Source organism: Myotis brandtii, unplaced genomic scaffold, assembly GCF_000412655.1.
Source record: "Myotis brandtii unplaced genomic scaffold, ASM41265v1 scaffold456, whole genome shotgun sequence".
NCBI classification, from domain to species: domain Eukaryota; kingdom Metazoa; phylum Chordata; class Mammalia; order Chiroptera; family Vespertilionidae; genus Myotis; species Myotis brandtii.
In genome coordinates, this window is record NW_005367431.1 from 2,517,613 (window position 1) to 2,534,141 (window position 16,529).

Sequence of the window (16,529 nt, forward strand, 5' to 3'; positions counted from 1 at the left end):
CAGGAAATACTCGGCTGACCACTGCGCCCAGTCACCTCACTCCTGCATCTCCAGGTGACACACACACACCCTCCCACCCTGGGGCTCTCAGCCTGCTATTCTGGCCCCAACACCAGGAGGGCATAACTCTGAGACCCGAGCTTCCTTCCAGCTGGGGCTCGGGACCCTTGGGGAGTCCGGGCCTGACAAGGCTGGGGGATGACAGCTCGCCATCGCCAGACTGGAAAGCCCGACACGGTTTCAGGTGTGGCCTTGGCCGCAGCCGCAGCCCGGCTCCGCGTCCCAGCAGCGTCACCCAGGCCTGTTCCTGGGGTGGCCCCCACCCCCCAGCTTGTCCCCCTGCTCACTGGCTTGGCTGATCCGCTGAATATTGCCGCTGCACGTCTGGATGATGCTGCTGAAGTCCCGAGGCGGGGGCCCCGAGGGCCCCGGGTTCCGGTACATGTCTAAGGGACCGTAGGACATGACGAGGAGCTGAGACCGACTCGCCCTGCACCGAGGTCCCACCGGAAGCAGCCACCAAGCCCGACCGCAGGCTGACTGGGAAACCGGGAAGAGAAAGGGCGGGGAAGGGGCTGAGGCTGCGTGCGCACTTACCCCACCCCCACGCAGTGCGCATGCGTCTGCCCCGCCCTGCCCCACAATGCGCCTGCGTGGCTGGGACTAGTGCCCTTGCAGCGGTTCTCAACCTGTGGGTCGCGACCCCTTTGGGGATCCAGCGACCCTTTCACAGGGGTCGCCTAAGACCATCGAAAACACATATATAATTACATATCGTTTTTGTGATAGATCACTATGCTTTAATTATGTTCAGTTTGTAACAATGAAAATACATCCTGCATATCAGATATTTACATTACGATTCATAACAGTAGCAAAATTACAGTTATGAAGTAGCAACGAAAATAATTTTATGGTTGGGGGTCACCACAACATGAGGAACTGTATTAAAGGGTCCCGGCATTAGGAAGGTTGAGAACCAAGAGACGGGCCTGGCCTGCCTGGCGGGGCGATGACGTCACAGCGTTGGAGCTGGGATTGGAGGAGCTGGGGGTGCGGTGTTGTTTCTCAGCAAAGCACGGTGACAGCAGGCAAGAATTTTCGATTAGCATAAAATTGTGCCAGATGATCTCAGCTCTAACATCCTTTTCTGTTCTATTCTGAGAATTCAGGCCCAAATATGGGAGTATTAGACAACGTTGAAAATCGGATCCTTAACCAAACTTCTGAAATTCCTCATTCTACTTCCATCCTCTATGGCTTTGTTAGTATTTGGAGTACTTTTATGGTTTACAAACCACTTTCATTTCTCCTTCCACCCCTCTTCTAATCAAAACTATAAAATAATATAATATTTATCGAGCACATACTATGTGTGAATCATCACTGCAATTCAGTTGTTCATAAGCTCTTTCACAGCAAGGGACCATGTTCTAACTATATTTTTACCTTCAGAACAGATAATGTACAAATAATTTTTTAAATGTTGAAGTAAAGTAACTGAACAAAGTAAGCGTCATTATTTTCCCTTTTACAATTGACAAAATTAAGACCACAGAGGTTAATTTGACTGTAAAACCCAAACACTAAGCTAACTCCATTGTCATCTCACTACTTTCCTAAAACGCATTCTCATATTCCCAAATTCATTCTTCATCTAAATCTCGTCCAAATAGCCTCTTCATCTGTATCCCAAACCAGGATTTCTTGGAGAACTAGACCCTCAAAATTTTTAAATCATTTTTAAAAAATATATTTTATTGATTTTTTACAGAGAGGAAGGGAGAGAGATAGTTAGAAACATCGATGAGAGAGAAACATCGATCAGCTGCCTCCTGCACATCTCCTACTGGGTATGTGCCCGCAACCCAGGTACATGCCCTTGACCGGAATCGAACCTGGGACCTTTCAGTCTGCAAGCCGACGCTCTATCCACTGAGCCAAACCGATTTCGGCTTAAATCATTTTTTAAAGTACTTTGTAGTGTATGACCTCTTCCCATAGAAGATGGCATTCTATGGACCGAAGGGTCTCAGGTTTGATTCTGGTCAAGGGCACATGCCTGGGTTGTGGGCTCGATCCCCAGTGTGTGAGAGGCAGCCGATCAATGATTCTCTCTCATCATTAATGTTTCTCTCTCTCCCTTTCTGAATCACCATGATACACGGTGGGACAAAAGTAGGTTTACAGTTGTTTGTATGGAAAATAATACAATAATAAATAATAATAAACTTAAAAAAAAAGAAGATGGCATTTTGTGACCTATGGTAAATGGAAAGACATGGGTAGGATTTGGGCTAGGGAGCTCCAGATTAGGGAGAAGTGAAGGGGAACTGGTAGTGTTTGTTTCCTGTGTTCACCCCACCCCACCCCAGCCTGCTTTGCAATCTCTGGGGAATGGTAAAGAGAGGAAGCTGCTTGCTGGAGGGTACCCCAAATGGGTGAATGCATTCAGCCTTAGAGCTTTTGCAAGCTAGTCTATCTCTACTTTTTTAATATATTTTTATTGATTTCGGAGAGGAGGGGAGAGAGTGAGAGAGATAAAAATATCAATGATGAGAATCATTGATCGGCTGCCTCCTGCACGCTCCCTACTGGAGCTCAAGCTCACAACCCGGGCATGTGTTCTTGCCTGGAATCAAACCCGGAACCCTTCAGTCCACAGGCCGACGCTCTATCCACTAAGCCAAGCCGGCTAGGGTTATCTGTATTTTTGTTGGAACATTTATAAGAGCATTTCTTTCTCTATAAAGAGACAAATAACATTTGGGGGCTCTCACTCTGGTTAAAGCCCTACCATTTTCTAGAATCCATGGTTTTATGTCATCTTCTAGTAAACTGTACTTTTTTAAAACTATAAAAGAGTCTTTAGAATGTTTTCATTTACATTTTACTCTGTAAAGTGAAGTAATAAAGGTATTTTTCTCGTAGCAATGGAAGACACTGTGGTTGCTGTTATTGTTTTCTTTCTCCATCTAAAAGTAAAAGTGGGCCCTAGCTGGTTTGGCTCAGTGGATAGAGCATCGGCCTGCAGACTGAAGGGTCCTGGGTTCGATTCTGGTCAAGGGCACATGCCTCAGTTGCAGGCTCAATCCCCGGCCTGGGCCCCGGTTGGAGTGCTTGAAGTGCATGTAGGAAGCAGTCAGTCATTGTGTCTGTCTCTTTCACAGACACATCAATGTTTCTCACTGTGTGTCTCTCTCCCTCCCTTCCACTCTCTCTCAAATCAATAGAAAAATATCCCCAGGTGAGGATTAACAAAAAATAAAATAGAAAGTGGTTATTGCCCTGGCTGAGTAGCTCAGTTGGTTAGAGGATCATCCCCATACACCGAGGTTGTAAGTTTGACCCCGAGTCAGGGCACATACAAGAAGCAACCAATGAATGCATAAGTAAGTGGAACACCAAATCAATGTTTCTCTCTCTGCCTCCCTTCCTCTCTTTCTCTTTAAAATCAAATTTTGAAAAAGAAAAGAAAGGATAGCACAGGACACAGATGGATAGCCACTTTTTATTTGACTTGATTTTTAGAGAGAATGGAAGAGAAAGTTGCTTCTTGTGTGTGCCCTAACCATCTGCAACCTTTTCTTCTCAGTGTGATGATGCTCTAACCAACTGAGCTCCCTGGCCAGAGCCTTGTGTATTCTTTCATAACAATACGTTTTTACCTTGCAAATACTAGATGTCAAGTGAACATATACCGAATTTATGCATGAATAATAAAAAATAATCACAGTTTCTTAAATGCTTTCTCAGGCGATGTGAACAAATTTTACAAACATTTATCAGTAATCCCCAAGATAAAGCCCATGAGATAAAGACCGCATGTGGTCTGACAAAGTTAGGTTTATTGACTTAATGCTGTAAGGGAGACTGCAGACCAGAGGAATCTCGGAGCATCACATCAAGCACAGGAAGAGATAGTTATTCTAGGATTTGGGGGGGAAATGGAGTGTAGGTAAAATTTAAAAGAATTGTTTCAGTATAGCCTCAAAGCACACCAGGCTATTTGTAAAGATATTCTCATCAGGCCTGAGCTGATAAGAGGACTCAGAGATCTGTTTCCGTGGAAACTACAAGGTGAAGATAAATATGGAATGTTGTATCTGGAAACCCCTTATCTGAAGCTTTGCACCCGGGTTGGAAATTGAGGCTGCTTCTCTGTGTCAAAATAACTCAGATCCTCCAAGCAAGAATGTTCCATTCTGCCTGATATTTCAATTTGCAAGTTCTCTTGAACTCTGTGATTTTAAAGAATAAGTTTCTCAGCATTATGTCCTTTTGTTAATTGATAAAAACAGTTTTCATGGTTGGCACCCATCAAGATGAGATTAGCTCCTTGGTTACAGATAAGGAAACTGGTTCTCTCTAGAGGTTCTAGGTACTTGCCCAATGTCATACAGCTATTATGTTGCAGAGCTGATTCATACATATTCTATGGCTCCGCAATTCTACACCTAACTATAAAGTCAATGCATATGTGTTTCAAAAACCAAGTATAGGAATGTTCAAAATAGCAATTTTTAGGATTAAGCATTACTTTTCTGTATTAACTGTTGTTATAATTGACATACAATAGAATGCACAGATATTAAGTGTTCAGAGAATTTTGACACTTGTATATACCCATGTTACCGCCACCCAAACCAAGATATAGAACATTTTCATCATCACCCCAGAAAGTTTTTTTGAGCTATGCTCCTTTCTAATCAATTCCACTTACCCCCAGAAATCACTTTTTTATTTTTATCTTACACATTAGTTTTGCCTGTTCTTGGACGTCATAGTGATGCAATCATATTTCATGTACTCTTCAGAGTTTGGCTTGTTTCAATTTACATGTTTTTGAGATTTATCTATAATGTTGCATATATCAGTAGCTGTATGACATTTAATCCTCCAGGATATGTGCATGTATGTATTTATTTTAGAGAGAGAAGAAGGTAGAAGAAAAAGAGATTGGTTGGTTGCCTCTTGCACGTGCCCCAACTGGGGATCAAATGGCAACCTGGGTATGTGCCCTGACCGGGAATGGAACCCACGACCCTTTGGTACATGAGACGATACTCCAGCCAATTGAACCACACTGGTCAGGGGTTTGGTCTTTTTTTTTTTTAATATATATTTTATTAATTTTTTTTGTTTTTTACAGAGAGGAAGGGAGAGGGATAGTTAGAAACATCGATGAGAGAGAAACATTGATCAGCTGCCTCCTGCACACCCCCTACTGGGGATGTGCCCGCATCCAAGGTACATGCCCTTGACCGGAATCGAACCTGGGACCTTTCAGTCCACAGGCCGACGCTCTATCCACTGAGCCAAACCGGTTACGACGGTTTGGTCTTTTTTATTGCTAAATAAATGTGTAAGGCTAAATAAATGTATAAATTAAGATGATTTACACAATAAAGGTGGTCATAAACATAGCCTACAGTCTTAGTCTGTTTGGGCTGCTATAACAAAAATCACAGACTGAGTAGCTTATAAACAACAAAAATTTCTTCCAGTTCTGGAGGCTGGGAAGTCCAGGATCAAGATGCTAGCATGGTTGCTTTATAATAAGGGCTCTCTTTCCAGTTCACAGCCAGCTCCTCCTGGCTGTGGCCTCACGTAATAGAGCTTCAAAGGAATCTCTCTCTGGAGGCTTCTTCATAAAGGCACTAATTCCGTTCATGAAGGCAGGGCCTAAGCACCCCCACCTCCTAATACTAGCATGTTTGGGTTAGGATTTTGACATATGAATTTTGGGGAAAACACAAACATTCAGACCATAGCACCTACAAAATAAGACTATCTTAAACTTATTTAGAGAAAATAAGTTGTCATGGAGTCTATAAAATAGAATGACTAGGATGTTAAGTGATAATACCTGAAAGGTACCTGTTATTAAACTAACACCAAGGTTTCAAACTAACACATTCTTCTCTTTAAGATGATATCTCAAAAATCTTTCATTCATACCTTAAGTTCCTCCTATATTATATTTTGAATAATAATGATAAAATATAAAGTCAAAGAACAATGGAGTTGTGCAATATCCCACTTAAATGGAAGCCACATGAGGTCAGTAACTTTGTGGATGTTCTTCACTGCTGTATACTCACTGCCTAGCACAGTGCTTATAACAAAGCAAGCACTTAAACTGGATAAATAAAGTCACAAAAGAAAGAGAATGAGCTATTCTCTGATGGACATGAAACTCTCTATTAGCATAGTTAGGCTTTTAAATTTGTTTTAAAATATATTTTTTAGAGAGAGAGGGAAAGGGAGAGTAAGAGAGAAACATCGATGAGAGGCTGCCCCCTGCAACCCAAACATGTGCCCTGACCAGAAATTGAACCAGCAACCCCTCAGTGTGTGGGATGATGCTCAACCAACTGAGCCACACTGGACAGGGCAGACTTCAAATTTTTTAGGTTGACAAGCAAGACAAACTGTTTTCTTTTTTTTACATATGGGTGTGTGTGTGTTAATCCTCACCTGAGGACATTTTTCCACTGATTTTTAGGGAAAGACAGAAACATCAATGTGAAAGCAGCACATCGATTGGTTGCCTCCTGCACAAGCCCTGACCAGGCCCCAGGCTAGGGAGGAGCCTGCAACCAAGGTATGTGCCCTTGACTAGAATCAAACCCGGGACCCTTTGGTCCACAAGTGGATGCTCTATCTGCTGAGCCAAACTAGTTAGGGCTATATATGGTTTTTCATTGGTTTTTAGAGAGAGGGGAGGGAGAGGAATAGATAGAAACATTGATGAGAGAGGAACATCATGGAGATGGGCTGCCTACTGGGAATCAAGCCCACAACCACCAGGGCATGGTGCTCTGACTGGTAATTGAAAGGGAATCAAATGGCAACCATTTGGTTCCTAGGTCCTCAACTGCTGTGCCACAGCCACCAGTCAAAACTGACTGTTTTCTAAGTTGAAGGGAATAATAAGATTTACTGGTGAACCAGCAAAAAATAAATGAGAAAAAAACCACACCAATGATTATACTTGACTCAGTATGAATTTTTATTAACGCACATTTGTCAAAGTCTGTACAAACCAAAACATTCCTGTTTTAAAATGTCCATTATCACAAACATACAAATAAACAAAAGGTGTTACCAAAAGTTAGCTACTCAATTTCATGGTAAAACAGTGTCATGATTTTTAAAAAACCAAAATTGCAAGACTGAGGTTTCTTCCTTCCCTTTTTAGAACTTGTAGAAAGTTAGAAAATGCGTGAATTTGCTTTATATAAGTGCCAAGATCTTAAAAAAAGATTTAGTATAAAATATGCTTTTATATTGTCACTTCATGTAACAGAATTTCTCAAGTCTTTAAAATTAAACAAAAACCATGACTGTAACTTTTTTTTTTACAATCTTTTCCCCACAGTCAACATATGTGCATTTGAAAAATATTATCTGACAGTTTGTCTTTACCTAAAAGTTTCTCATTCAAAAAGTTATAAAACTATTTAGCACTGCCTTTTCCCTTGCTTGGAAGGAAACACTACCACCCTTCCTAGAGTGACATAGAAACAGCATGGCCTATTGTTTCTCTTATCAGAAGGAAGCCTCCCATTCCCACATCTGCCCCTTATATGCCTGGGTCCACTTGTGAGAATGCTACCACACTGGTAAGTGTTCGCTTCTAGGAAATGCCTAGTAAGTTAAACTTCCTGCTACAATATTGGTAGCCTGAGGTACAAATGTCCTCTGCCCTCATGATTTCCTCTAACTCAAGTACCCCCCTGCGTTAATGACTCCAAGATAGTTGGTTTTACTGTATCATGGCACACTACATGTCTCTAATTTCTTTCACAAACATCATATAGAGGACCTGAGAGTAAGGCTAGAAATGCAAACTTATCCCCTCTCCGAGAAAAGTAAAACCATGTGCCTGCTTATTGGGTCAAGAAGAGAGAATAGGACATGAAGAATTCTGGCTAAGACCAAGCTGCTTCTGAGAACAGCACCTGTTTTCAATGCATTTATGTTAAAAACAGGGAGTATACAGGCTGGAGAAGGTGAGGAGGGGAGAAGTTACAGTGATATCATTTCTTTCAACCAGACTCAGAGTTCATACTTGAGCAGCTGTACTGACCCCCAAAAAGCTCTGTAGTTTAAATATTATCCCATTTTGAATCTGCTCATGTAAAAAAAATCTTCTCTGACAATGGCTAAGTATGACAACTGATCTAAGCAAGTAAGGGTTTTTGGTTTTTTGTTAAAAGAAGTGGCAGTGTGAGAATTTAAAACAGTCACATAAAAACAATCAGGAAAGGGGTGGGGGAGGGAAGTGTCCAGTACAACCTGGACAACCTTTCTTTCTGCCCTTACTTACAAAGACAGACCATTCAAATCTCTGCTACCACCCTAAGTATCTTCTTAAATGCTCTTCCAAGAAATCCTCCAAAAGGCACTTAACTCCATACTTATGCACTGAATTGTTTCACCTTAAAAATCAGTTTTTAAGACTCCAAGATAACAAGAAAGAAAAGATTTGATTCTTTTACTAAAAGCTAGAGTAGGACTTTTTAAAAAAAAGAGGCATCATTTTTACAAGAAGAACAAGCTAGGCTACCATTATTCCTTTGCCAAGAAAATTTCTTATTTTTTTTTTAAATAAATAAAATTCTGGCTATATATAGTACAAAGTTCATACGTAATATACCTGGAAATAAACCCAAGGGTATACCCTGAAGCAAAAGGTTTATTGGAGAGAGAAAGCTTCGTCCATTATACCAAGTCTTAAGGTGGCAGTTTTCAAAGTTCAGAGGGTGGCAGTGATATGAAATTAATGCCAAAGTATTTGTTCATGGGTATGGCAGGATTCAACAATTTACAAAAAAATCATTCTGCACATAACACTGAGCAGTAACCACCATAAAAAAGAAGAAGAAGAAGAAAAAAGCAGTAGAGAGAGAGACAGAGCTAGTAGTACTGTGAGAAGGTGGGGGAAAGGGAGGAGAGAGGATTGGGAGTGTGAGAGTGAGAGTGAGAGAAAAAGAGCCTGAAACTCCAAACATTCAAGCATGCAGTCATAACACAGTGAAAAACAGGTGTTTCCATTCAGCCCACTGCAATCACACAAAGGCTAACTGTAATAAAATAGAGATTTCTTAAGAAAACTTGCAGTTCCCAAGTCGCCAACCCTAACCCAGGAATCCATCTGCTGTTGCTGGGGAACCTCCTTGTGGTCTCTCACGGAGAGGTTATAGCTCCTGACTTCTCCAACTTCTTGCTCTTGGACAAGGCAGCTGCTTGCTTCAGAAGCTCTCTGTTTTTGGCCTTAAACAAACAAACAAAAAAACAGTGTAAGAAGGATATTTTAACAGGATAGGATACACTTTTCATGCAGATGCAGGCAGATATAGATGGTCAGAAAGAGATGAACATATTTTATTATTTTTTAAATATTTTATTGATTTCAGAGAGGAAGGAAGAGGGAGAGAGAGAGATAGAAACATCAATGATGAGAGAGAATCATGGATCGGCTGCCTCCTGCAAGTCCCCCACCGGGGATCGAGCCCACAACCCAGGCATGTGCCCTTGACCGGAATCGAACCTGGGACCTTTCAGTTCGCAGGCTGACGCTCTATCCAGTGAGCCAAACCGGCTAGGGTAAGAGATGAACATATTTTAGAGAAAACAACAGCAAGCTCTAGAGCTATATTTGGGGGAAAGAAGATATTTGCTGGAGGTTAATCAATATACTTCAATCTCCTGGGATCCACCGTTACAAAAGGATGTTTTATGCAACACAAACAAACCATGGAGTGCCCTAATGTGCTGGATAAACAGAATTTATAATTCAGAAATTTGGAATCACATCTATTTTATCCCAAATTCAAAGAAAATATTTATTAATTCCTCTGTTTTTGAGGGGGAAAGATCAGAACACATCCAAGAATGAAACAATAGAAGACATGTATAAGGTGGATTAGACTTGTCAATACTTGGAAAAAAAATAAATCTAAGAGATGATCACTTAAAATGTAATCAATTAAACACACGAGTTACTACATAAAATGAGCAGTCATCACCTGCAATTGTTCTGTGACTTCTTTGTGGGTTTTCTCCATTTGGTTCATTTTGGCTCTCATCTGAGATTCTTGGTATTGAAAATCAGCCTTCAACTCTGTGATCTGAGGGAAAAGGCAAAGTAACCAGAATAAATTTCTGTGCAATAAAAAATGTTTCATTACCAGAGAACTAAATAGTGCCCCAAATTAATAAAGTCCAGGGCTTTCCTGAAGATCCATACTAAATCAAAGCCAGAGAATTCCATATCCTATTTTTCTAAACATTTCCTGAAAATGACACAAAATCCTGTAGTAGCATTTCTGAACTTAACCACTAGCAGGTTTGAAAAATTTCATGTATACCTCCAAAAAAATTAGTGATTATAATACACTTTGACTGACGCTTTTTCTTAAAATATGTTTTCACTGATTTTAGAGAGGGAGGGAGGGAGAGGGATAGATAGAAACTTCGAGAGAAAGACAAAGACTGGCTGCCTCCTGCATCCCCCCCTACTGGGGATCAAGTCCGCAACCCGGGCATGTGCCCGGACCATGAATGGAACCGGTGAACTCTTGGTTCTTGGGTCCATGCTCAACCACCGAACCACACTGGCCAGGCTGACAGATGATTTGAGAATATCCATGAGAATAATAGCTGCTTCCGTGTACTGAATTTTTACCCTGCTCCAATAAAACTGATGAATTACTTCATTCAATACTATGATAACCCTGTGGGGAGTAATACTCTTCTTCCCATTTTATAGATGGGAAAACTAAGGCTTAGAAAGGGCTAGGTAACATAGCCAAGATCATATAGGCTAGCAAGTAACAGAGCTAAAATTCAAACCCCAGGCCTTCTTCTGTTGACTATGCCATTCAAGAAGCACAGAGAAAAGCTACTTAAATCAGATAAATGAGGTGTAAGATGCGTTTTGAGGTGTAAGCAGCAACTGGAATATGAGGAAAGGAGAAGGGTACCTAAGCAAAGGGTACAGCAAGGGCATAGGCAGAGAGAGTGAGATAACTGAGAGCTTGTTCTAATGACTGATGTGCATGGGGAATGACAGGAGATGAGGCTAGAGATAGGGAGGCAGGACATGAAAGAGCCTGCATTCCAAGCCAAGGAGTGTGACCTTGATCCTGAAAGTTTTAGGGAACAAGCTACTATTTGTTTTTTGCTCCTTTTAAACCCTAACTTTGCAAAGCAGTAGAAACAAGTGTTCATTTTGTCTCTATTTTGCAAAAACCCTTTTATGTGCCATTCTGATCTAGTCCATGACGAAAATATACTTGAGTCTACTTTCATCTGACAGTCATGTGGTAAAGTGGGAGAATACTGGTTTCTCCCATGAATCTCCATCTTACTGGAAGAAGAAAGCACAGCACAGTAGAAAGAACGGTACAGTGGTAATGACTTGAGTTCATTCCTTTGCTCTGCCATTTACTTAGTTATGTGAATTGGACACATCATTTACTTTCTTTAGGTCCATTTTCTCATCTGTAAAATGAGGTAGAAATTAGATTGAAAGACTGCATGTGAAGGTTTTAATGTTATAAATGTCTGTGTTAGCTCCTGGAATGAGTAACAGCATTCCAAACCCGGCACAAGATAATATACAGGCTCAGGAGAAAAACAGCTAGTTGAAGGAACTGGAACCCTAAGAGAAAAAATATTGGAGGCACTCTTCATCTATAAAATGATAATGATAATAGTCCTGGCTGGGTAGCTCAGTTGGTTAGAGTGTCAGCCTAATTAGCCAAGGCTGCAGGTTTGATCCCCTGTCAGGGTACACACAAGAATCAACCATTAAATGGAACAACAATAAGTGGAACAACAAATCAATACTTCTCTTTCTGTCTCTCAAATCAATAAATGAAAATTTTAAAAGTCTTCATTAAAAAAATAAGATGATAATAATAATTCCTACCTTAAAGGGTTGTTATGAAGATACATTAGTTAATATATATGAAGTACTTAGAATAGAGTCAGGCCCATAGTAAGCATCCAACAGAAGTTAGCTACTATTATTTTCATTAATATATTAAGGCAAAAATTAGATACTCTCTAAGAATGTGAAAATAAGAAATACTAGACACAAATCAGAACAAGGATGGAAAAAGTCCCCTTAAAGTGGAAGGATGACTCATAGGACAACAGAATAAGACTTTACTGAAGATATTAACGTTTTGTTTTTCTCAAATATGGAACGCTTCATGAATATGCGTGTCATCCTTGCACAGGGCCATGTGAATCTTCTCTGTATCGTTCCAATTTTAGTATATGTGCTGCCAAAGCGAGCACAGTGTGTTTAAAAAGTGGGTCACTCAGGAAGGGGGTTGTCAGCAATGGAAGCAAAGTGACACAAGAGTCATAAAGGAAGGCCTACCTGAACACTGTCCAGGGAGAAGGGAGACCTCGCCCACATATTTTGAGTATTACTGTCCCACGGACATGCCATCCCAATAACAGAGATGGAGGCATCAGGTTCTCTTAGCCTGAGAGCATTAAAAATTCCAATTACATAACTACCTCCTCCTATCCCAATTCCATGTTCATTTAGCACTTTCTCACTACAATCTTCCAAGGAAGCTCATACTGAGAAAAATAATATCCAGTTACATGCCGTATTGTAAATTAAGAGGAAGCACTGTGGTTTTATACATTTTCTCTGTAAGCCTGGTTAACACAAGTTCTCCCTGAGAAATGGAAGCTCCCTCCAAATGCTGAGAAAATCAACTTTCTAAACCCACTTGAATGAGGTGGATCCATTACAGTGATACCATGCCATGAGTTACCTTGGCAGACAACAAACCTCTCCCCAGGATATCCCAACCTTGCCACTGGATCTCTCTCAAAGCATCCATGTTAAGTACCCAACTAATAACAGTTAAATAGAGTTAGCATCGTGCCCTAGTCCACATAGCTTACCCTGTCATCATTCTGGCCTGAGAGGCACTAATTAAATCATACCTTCTTCTCCTTCTCTAAAATCATTTGATCTTTTTGATGCAGCATCTTCTTTAGAGTGGCCACTTCTTCCTTCAGTTGGGCAATGATGACAAAGTGGTCAGTGCCTGGTGAGTCCAGAGCCAGGTCTGGGGAAAAGCTGAGTAGAAAAATGGATAGAAAAAAGATCATAACTTGGATGGATAAACTTTTTTCTTTTTTCCCCTCTTAATTTTTATGAGTTTGAGTCAAACTGAAGATACACCTGGAAGCAAGGTCCCAACAGACTGAGATAAATGCTCAGCAAATTTTTTTTTCTACCTGAGGACACATTGTAGGCCACTGACTGCAAGCTCAAGGGAGGAGCCACTACCTGAATTCCCAGCATTAAGTACAATGTCCACACACATCAGACTCAACAGCATTTGCTAAACTGCGCAGGCAAGGTGATCATCAGATAGCCAAGCTACAACCCGCAGCATTCCTGCAGCATTTCCTCTCACATTCAGGACTAAAATAAATGCCATTTCACAAGAGCCAACCTATTCTGTTTCAGGTTCACTGAGGAGCCCCAATTATTTATGGGTGAAAGTCATCATTTTTTTGTGATTAGATAATTTCCCTAGAATCTGGACCAATGATCAAGAAGTTTAAGCACATGCATTTTTCTTTAATGCTTCCCAGAGAGCTCCTCTTTTGATTCTGTTTTCTGCCCCAAAGCACTGTGATGTGGTACAGCTAAGAAGCTGCTGCATTCCATCCCAGGAATGAACAGTCAGTCCTTTTGAAAAATGATAAAAAGAAGATGAATTTAATAGGAAGGAAGCCAATTTCCCCTACACTACAACTGGTGGGTTAACTGACACTTCCAATATCAAGAATTCTGTGACTTTTGTTGTTGTTGTTCCACTTATTCATGCATTCATTGGTTGGTTCCTGCATGTGCTCCAACCAGGGATCGAACCCACAATCTCGGGACATTGGGATGATGTTCCAAGCAACCAAGCCACCTGGCCAGGGCATGAATTCTGGACATTCAGTTAGGAAAGGAACAAAGAAGTGGCAAACTCCCAAGTCAATCTCAACATGGGTTTTCAACAGATTCCTCCCACTAACACTATCTGAGAAGTTTAAAATCAATGATGCTAGTTGTTAAAAAGACACCTTGCAGAGGTAATAAGAAAGAGTAAACTTCACAGACACTTTGTACCCCATTAAATAAGCAAAATTCAGCCCTGGTAATCCTATATGCTGGTCTGTTCCCAAATTCACCACTGGCTGGAAGGGAGAACTGAGATTGGGACGAGAATGGAAATAATTTCAAGGATTCAGGGAACAGTATATTAGTTGGTAACACTTCAGGATGCTGGGCCCATGGAGAAACAAAAAAAATGGTTGGGTCTAATACTCTGTTGGGAAGCAATCCACTGCACCAACACAAATGGGACACTCTAGGTCAGTGATGGCGAACCTATGACACGCGTGTCAGAGGTGACACGCGAACTCATTTTTTTGGTTGATTTTTCTTTGTTAAATGGCATTTAAATATATAAAATAAATATCAAAAATATAAATCTTTGTTTTACTATGGTTGCATATATTAAAAAATGTCTATATGTGACACGGCACCAGAGTTAAGTTAGGGTTTTTCAAAATGCTGACACGCCGAGCTCAAAAGGTTCACCATCACTGCTCTAGGTATTAGGACAGTGCAGCTTGTAAAAGAAAGCATCGTTGAGGAGGGATGAAAGGCATAAAAATATACATTTAGACAGGCTTAAAATGAAACGAAAATATTTAAATGCATCCCCTTCTCTCCTGATCTAGCATCTGCATTGCACTGTCTCTCTGTAGGCTAAGGAAGCATGGATCATCCCTTAGACTGAATAACACTACCTTAACTCCAACTTGTCTCTGCTCTGCCTCTCAAGACTGTCTCCTATCCTGCCTGGTGGAGGCCATAGGCACAGATCATAATGAAAGGCATCCCGCTGGTGATGTCTTAGAATTAGTGTGGTGAGTTATTTGTGGGTTGCAGAATTTAACTATTAAATCCAGTTATATGTTCCTGCCTATTACTTAATAACAAGGTTAGATTTATAAATAAATATCAGTACTGCTTATTTATAAGATATCAAGTGGCTGGTGTAGTGACCCTAAGAGGTTCACTGAAAACCATACATTAGCTCCAAGCACACCCTAAAATATATTCCTGTTTCAGGAACTGTGTATGCATTTCAAATAGAAGCATGCACACACACTCCAATTGGCTCACCTGTCTCCATTGGTTGTGATTGACTCAAACTTGGACTTTTTCTTTGGGATTTCATTTTGAATTGAAGACGTAGAAAGTGTTTTCTGGCTTTTAATGGCAAAAACAGAGAGATACACGTTAGAAATCAAAAAATAATAAAATATCACAATGAAAGTGTCAAATGGGACCAATAATAATATAGCTCTTCTTTGCAAGAGCTATTTATTCTTGATTATCAAAATTCACCAAGGTGTTGATTTCATAGGTTCTGGATGTATGGGTGGTTGGTTTCCATAGGCCCCCAAAATTCTTAGCCTCAATTAAATATAAAATTAATACCTGCCTTATTAATTACGGAGAACAGTCAATAAAACTTTAATAAGAAGTATAAATCTATCTTACAGTTTAAAAAGTACTTTTACATTCAATGTTTCATATGCTATGAGGTATATACAAGATATTACTTCTACTTTGTAGAAACTGAGGCTCATCAATATTAATGAGCTACCTAAGAATACAGCTAGTTAATAGTAAAGCAGGGACTAGACACCAGGTTGACATATTTGAACTCATTTTTCTTCATTATGTCTCTGTGAATCTACTGGTGTCTTGAGTCCCACAATAATGCTAAAAATCAGTTTTAGCTATAAGTAATAAGTTCATCCTCTAAAACTGGTTTGCAACCCTTTTGCTTTAACAGTTGTCCACAATTGCTAAGCTTAAAGGATACTTTAGACCCTTTCTCACTTGATCTCTTTCCAATATCTGACACCACTGACCATGCCATACTTTTATCCCCCCAACTTTATTAAGGAATAACTGACAAATGTAATTGTATATATGTAAAATGTACAATGTGACGTTTTGATATACATATACATTATGGAATGATTACCAAGGTCAAGATAATTAATACATCCATAACCTCACATTGTTAACTTTATTTTTTTATGATGAAAATGCTTAAGATCTACTTTCAGCAACTTTCAAGTGTATAATACCATATTAATTATTGTCACTGCTATATATTAGATCCTCAGAACTTATTCTTCTTATAACTAAAAGTTTGTACCCTTTGACCTATATCTCCTCATTTCCCACTCCTCCAGCACCTAGCAAACACCATTCTGTTTCTATGAAATTGTTTTTTAATAAAAGATTCCACATAAAGTGATATCACACTTCCTTTGTCTTTCTCTTTTTTCACTTAGCACAATGCCTTCCAGGTTCATCCATGGTCTCACAAATGGCAGGATTCCTTTCCTTTTTATGGCTGAACTAGAGGCCTGGTGCACAAATTTGTGCACGGGTA

The 16,529-nt window shown here is 40.2% G+C and overlaps 2 protein-coding genes across 3 annotated transcripts in view; both read right to left on the reverse strand.

Moving 5' to 3' along the window:
* Positions 1-603, reverse strand: part of STX12 (syntaxin 12) — a 30,626-nt gene extending 30,023 nt beyond the window's left edge. Inside the window, exon 1 of the mRNA XM_014546835.1 lies at positions 348-603. Within this exon, the coding sequence (XP_014402321.1) occupies positions 348-465 (118 nt within the window). The 5' untranslated portion in view covers positions 466-603. The remainder of the gene's footprint in view (positions 1-347) is intronic.
* A 6,388-nt stretch (positions 604-6,991) lies between these two features.
* Positions 6,992-16,529, reverse strand: part of FAM76A (family with sequence similarity 76, member A) — a 23,899-nt gene continuing 14,361 nt past the window's right edge. The window contains exons 6-9 of one of the 2 annotated variants that reach the window (XM_005875249.2): positions 15,239-15,325; positions 12,988-13,123; positions 10,038-10,139; positions 6,992-9,282 (exon numbers count right to left, since the gene is read on the reverse strand). In XM_005875249.2, coding sequence (XP_005875311.1) covers positions 9,196-9,282; positions 10,038-10,139; positions 12,988-13,123; positions 15,239-15,325 — 412 coding nt within the window. In that variant the 3' untranslated portion in view covers positions 6,992-9,195. The remainder of the gene's footprint in view (positions 9,283-10,037; positions 10,140-12,987; positions 13,124-15,238; positions 15,326-16,529) is intronic. The other variant, XM_014546836.1, reaches the window with a different exon arrangement.